This window comes from Sorex fumeus, unplaced genomic scaffold (genome assembly GCF_029834395.1).
Source record: "Sorex fumeus unplaced genomic scaffold, SorFum_2.1 ptg000252l, whole genome shotgun sequence".
Lineage (NCBI taxonomy): Eukaryota > Metazoa > Chordata > Mammalia > Eulipotyphla > Soricidae > Sorex > Sorex fumeus.
The window spans coordinates 230,001-236,146 of NW_026606309.1; the positions used below are offsets into that span (position 1 = coordinate 230,001).

Sequence of the window (6,146 nt, forward strand, 5' to 3'; positions counted from 1 at the left end):
GGAGAAGAAGAATATTAAGAAGAAATCGAAGAGGAAGGAAAGGAGATGAAGTACAAGAAGAAGGAGAAGGAGAAGGAAAAGAAGAAGAAGAAGAAGAAGAAGAAGAAGGAGCAAGTGGAGGAGAAAAGGAAGAAGAAGGAGGAGGAGGAGTAGGAAGAGGAGGAGGAGGAGTACGTGGATGAGATCGAGAGCTAGAAGGAATGGAAGAGGAAGAAGAAGATGCAGAAGAAGAAGAAGAAGAAAAGAAGTTGAAGAAAGACTAGAAGGAGAATGAGAAAAAGAAGAAGAAACGAATGAGAATAAGGAGAAGATGTAGAAAATGAAGAGAAGAAGAAGAAAATGAAGAAAGACAAGAGGAAGAAGAAGAACAATTAAACGAATGTCAAGTACAAGAACAAGAAGAAAATAAGAGTAGAAATAGGGGGAGATGAAAAAAGAAGCTATTGATATCTTGAATCTTTTAAGTAAATATCCAAACAAAAAAGTTATTGGAGTAGTTTTTAAGGAGAAAACAAAACGACAGTGTAGGGAGTTTATTCTATCCTCAGAGCAGAAGGCGACAAACGTGAGGAAATCACAGGAATATAACTATAAGGAGAAAAGAAGGATAAAAAGAAGAGAAAGAAGAAAAGTCTAAGAACAAGATAAGATTACAAAAAGAAGTAACTGAAGCAGAGGAAGTAGAAGAAGCAGAAACAGAAGCCAAAAAAGAAGACAAAGGGGAAGAAGAAGAAGACGTAGAAGATGAAGACAAAAAGAAGACAAGAATACAAAAAGAAGTACAAAAGAAGAAACGAAGAAGACAAAGTTGAAAAAGAAGAAACTGAAGCAAAAGAAGCAGAAAAAGCAGAAGAGAAACCGAAGAAAAAGAAGATGAACAGGAATAAGATGAAGAAAAAAATAGAAAAAGAAGAATAAAACGAAGAAAAGAAGATAAGAAAAGAAAAAGAATTAGAAAAGAAGAAACGAAGAAGATACAGTAGAAGCTGAACAAAAAAGCAGAAGAAGCAGAAGCCAGAAAAAGAAGAGAAAGAAGAAAAAACGACAAAGAAGAAGAAGAAAAAGAAGAAGAGGAAGAAGAGATGGAGAAGAAGAAGAAGAGTAAGAGGAACAAGAGCACGAAAAAGAACAAGAATATTACAAAAAAGAAGAAGAAGAAAAGGAAGAAGAAAAGAAGAAAAAGATGTAGAAGAGAGAACAAGCTGAAAACGTGTACTTAATACATAAGAATCTTTGGAAAAATTAAATGGGTTTGTACTACCAGCCTAGAGAGAAACTAATAAATATATAAGGTACATAATTCATAAAGTAAAGTAATGTAAACTAAGTAATTCATAGAAAAATAAATAAGAGAATTAATTGTAGAGACCTAACAGTAGAGAACCGGAAGAAGAAGTAGCAGATGCAGAAAAAGAAGCACAAGCAGAAGACGAGAAGAATCAGAAGCTAAAGCAAGAACAGAAGCAGTAGAAGAAAGCAAGAACAGAAGCAGTAGAAGAGAAGAAAAAGAAGAAGAAGAAGAAGAAGAAGAAGAAGAAGAAGAAGAAGAAGAAGAAGAAGAAGAAGAAGGAGAACAAGAAGAAGAAGAAGAAGAAGAAGAAGAAGATGATGATGATGATGATGATGATGATGATGATGATGATGATGAAAGAGGAGGATAAGAAGAACAAGAACAAGATGACAAAGATGAAAAGGAAAGGAAGACAAAAAGGAAGACGAAGACTTAGAATAGAGAACATGCTGAAAATGTGTACTTAATACGTAAGAATCTTTTGAAACATTTAAACGGGTTTCTACTTCTAGCTAAGAGAGAAACTAGTAAATATATAAGATATATAATTCATAGTAAAATAAATAAGAGAAGAAGTAACTATAGCAGACCATACAGTAGAAAAGAGGAAGAGGAAGAAGAACAATGAGTTTCAGAAAAAGAAGCAGAATCCGAAAATGAGAAGAAGCAGAAGCAAAAGCAGGAGCAGAAACAGAAGAAGAGAAGAAGAAGAAGAAGAAGAAGAAGAAGAAGAAGAAGAAGAAGAAGAAGAAGAAGAAGAAGAAGAAGAAGAAGAAGATGATGATGATAAAGGAGAAAGAAGAGGAGGAGAAGAAGAAAAAGAAGAAGAAGAAGAAGAAGAAGAGGAGGAGGAGGAGGAGGAGGAGGAGGAGATGAGGAAGAAGAATAAAAAGAAACCGCCTGTAATTTTTTTGAATACTGAAATTCACTTTGATATAGATAACATGAAACATGGACCGTTATTCTTTCAAAAATAAAATAACCCTGGCATGACAATACACAGAAACCATTGTCTAAAAGACTGTGAAGAAAAACTAACAGAAGGAGAAAAAGAAAACAAGAAAATGATGTAGTTTAAAATTTTAGAAGAGAAATACAAAATTGTAGAAAAGGAGTAAAAAAAGACAAGGAGAATACGAACACAACGAAGAAATGGAAAAATAAGAAAAAGGAGACGAAGATGTCAAAGAAGAAAAAGAAGTAGATGGTGAGTAAGAAGAAGAATAAGACTAAGACGAAGAGGAGGAAGAAGAAGAAAGAAGAAGAAGAAGAAGAAGAAGAAGAAGAAGAAGAAGAAGAAGAAGAAGAAGAAGAAGTAGAGGAAGAAGAAGAAATCGAGGAAGAAGTAGAAGACACTGGATATGTGGAAAGCATAAATATCATTCGAAAAATTTAAAAGTGGATATACTTCTATCTAGAAGTGAAATCAATAAAGATATAAAATTCAGAATTCATATGAATAGAATAAACAGAAGAGGTGGGTATAGCAAGCGAAACATAATAATAGAAGAAGACCAAGGGGAAGGAATAGAAGTATTAGATAAAGAAGAAAAAGAATAAAAGAAGAAGAAAAGATGATAGAAATAGAAGAACACGAAGAACAAGAACAAGAAGAACTACAAGAACAACATATCAACAAGCTTCAGAGGAAGAAATGTAAATGAAGAAGTAGGAGATGAAGAAGAATACAAAGAAAAAAAAGAGGAAAATTAAAAAGAAGAGGAAGAAAAGAAGTGAAGAAAGAAAGAAGAAGAAGAATCTGCGAAGCGGAAGTATAAAAGTAGAGGAAGCAGAAGAGAAGATGAAGAAAATGAAGAAGAAAAAGAAGAAGAAAAAGAAGAGGATGACGACGACTACGCTAGATATGAGTTCTTAATAAGTTAGTATCAATCAAAAAATTTAAACGTGCACATTCTTTTAGCTAAAATACAAAAAGTAAATATATATAAAAAGTATTCATAGGAAAAGTATAAATGGAAGAATGAGGAATCGTGATGAAAAAGAAGAAAAAAGGAGAAATAAAGATGTAGAAAAGCAAGAAAAAGAAAAAGACGTAGTACAACTTGACCCAGAAGAAGAAATAGAAGGAAAATTAGAGCACAATAAGAAGAAAAAGAGGAAATTGAAGAAGAAAATAAAGAAGTAGAAGAAGAATAAAACAAAGATGAAGAAGAAAAGAAAAAACGGAAAGTAATTTGCTTTCAATACTGAAATTTTTTTTGAGCATAGGCAACAAGACCTTTCATTCTGTCGAAAATAAGAGTGCACTACGGGTGAAGAAACAGAATTCAGAGCAGAAAAGGCGGTGAAGGTGAAGGAATTAGAAAAGGATATTAAGTGAAAAAGAAGAATAATATAAAGTGGTAAAAGAAAAATAAGTGAAGAAAAATAAAGAAGAAGAAGTAAAAGGAGAAGAAAAACAAGAAAAAGAACAGGAAGAACAAGCATCAGTAGAAGCAGAAGCCCAACAAAAGAAACCGCTCTAGTAGAGTACAATAAAACAAAGAAAAAATTAAGAAAGAAAAGAAGGAGGAGAAGGAGAACGAGGAGGACAAGAAGAAGAAATAGCAGGAGAAGTATGAGGAGGAGGAGGACAAGAAGAAGAAGAAGAAGAAGAAGAAGAAGAAGAAGAAGAAGAAGAAGAAGAAGAAGAAGAAGAAGCGAAGAAGAAGAAGAAGAAGAAGAAGAAGAAGAAGACGAAGAAGAAGAAGAAGAAGAAAGAAAATAAAGAAGAAGAAGACTAAGAAGAGGCAGAAGAGGATGAATAAGAAAAATCAGAGAAAGATCAATTAGAAAAAGAAGAATTATTAAGGGAAGAATATTATAAGAAAGAAGAAAAAGAAGAATATTAATAAGAAGAAGAAAAGGAGAAAATGAAGAAACAGAAGAGGATGATGAAGACGAATAAGAAAAACTAGTTCCAGTTTGCGACTTACCAAATCAAAGGATCAAACTGAAATCAGGCTACAATACAGTGTCAATTATTTATTTATTGTGTGCTTGGGCGAAGCAGTTTTCCGAGTTCTTAGTTATTGTGCACTCTGGCTTTTTAAGAACGATGCCGGTGATGCACATATTGTGAAGTGTAGGCAACTGTAGTGTGTTGTCTGGAATAACACTGGAGTACTCTGTTGATGTTGTTCTATGTAAGACAATCTTGACTGCTTGGGCATAGGTCACTGGTGGTGGTGTCTACCTTCGCAAGTCTGAGAGATCCAGCTTTCTGTCCAAGACATGGAGCATGAACTGAGAAGCATGGGAAGAAGCCCAGATCCTCTTCAACGTTTCACATTCCCTGATATTGGCCTGCTCCAGGTCAGCCTTAATACTGGAGCCAATCAGGCTCTTGCATTCTTGCAGAACTAGCGGGTGGTATGAGGCCAGCTTTTTGACTCGTGCCATGACCTCCCTCGTGAAGGTGTCCGGATGGAACACCTGGGAGACCAAACCTTTATCGCATGCCTCCTTGGCAGTCATCTTCCGGGCACTGAGGAGCATTTCAGAGGCAGCCGTTCCTCCCATGATCATGGGAAAGGTCAGGCTGCAGCAGCCATCTGGGGTCTGGCCTTGGGTGGCATAAGGAGTCTGGAACCAAGCCTTGTCACTGGACCACACTATATCACAAAGGGCCAGAATGGACGCTCCTAAGCCCACCGCAGGCCCATGAACTGCAGCCACGATGGGTTTCTGAAAGTGAATGAAATGATTCACAAAGCTTTTCAGGGCTTCTGCAGTCTTCTCACTATGCTGTTCTGGGTCTACTCCTAGGCTCTTGCTCAAATAGACCAAATCCAGTCCAGTGCAGAAAGTAATGCCTACTGCGCCTAGCAGTACAAACCGGCTGCCATCCTTAGCTGCACTGCTCAGGGCATGCTCCATTTCTGCCATGATTCCTGGGTTGAGGCAGTTGTTCTCTGAAGACCTGCTGAATAATATGATATGGGTGAAAGCCTCTTGCTTCCTGACTACTATATCTTGGTATGTGTGGCGACCTTCTTCCTGTCTCCAGCGGAAGCGAGACAGAGCTGCAAAAGCATGCTTCCGGCTCTCAAACGCAGATCTCCTCTGCCTCGAGCACTCCTTTGTTTGGCGCGCCCATTTCATGCTTTTTCCAGGGTTTGCTGATGTGGACTTCCTTGGGGAATCTCTTCCTTCACCGAGGGTTGGCCTTAGGGGCTTCGACTCAATACCCAAGCCACACATATGCAGCCCATGCTTGGAAAGACAAGGACTACTTTCCCTTTCTGACAGCTCGGTGTTATGGACAAGTCGAGTGGGTACAGCTACCTTCTCTGCTGCGGCCAACGTGGCATCCTGGTCCTGAGCCAGCAGACCCACCTGGATCATGGGGCAGCTATCGTCCTGTTGTTCCCAGAGCTGATTCTTGGTCCTGATGCTCCGGGTCACAGGGGTCTTCGAAGCTGCTCTGACGCTGATGTCCCTCAACATCTGGCTGCTCGCCAACAGTCCGGTGTTCACACAGTCCGGGCCGGGGCCGTTGAACCCCACTTGAGCAGAGTCTGTGTGCAGGGAGTCGCCGAGTTGTGTATCAGGCCCACTCTGAGGCCACCACGGACCACACACGGCACGTTGGTGGAGTCCTTCTGCCTGCCACAGCCTGAAGTCTCGAAGTACTTCAGCACAGTCCACCAGATTCTCTTCTGGCTCCCACGTGTCTGAATACCAGCCATAGCCCTTCCACTGCACCAGGTATTCTCGCGTTCCTTTTAGCCCTTGCCTCTCACCCGCGATCCTCTCCACCTCAAACAGTTGCTCGCTCTCCATGCGGCCGATCGCATTGAGAAGAATTTGATGCGATGCAGCCACGGCCTGGCCTTCTATGACAACACTTCCG

The 6,146-nt window shown here is 38.9% G+C and overlaps 1 protein-coding gene across 1 annotated transcript; it reads right to left on the bottom strand.

Moving 5' to 3' along the window:
* Window positions 1-4,483: 4,483 nt before the first annotated feature.
* On the bottom strand, window positions 4,484-5,266 carry LOC130018294 (chromodomain Y-like protein). The gene has a single exon (XM_056109014.1). The coding sequence runs from the start codon at window positions 5,177-5,179 to the stop codon at window positions 4,484-4,486; it is 696 nt and encodes a 231-aa protein (XP_055964989.1). The 5' UTR covers window positions 5,180-5,266.
* Window positions 5,267-6,146: the final 880 nt, after the last annotated feature.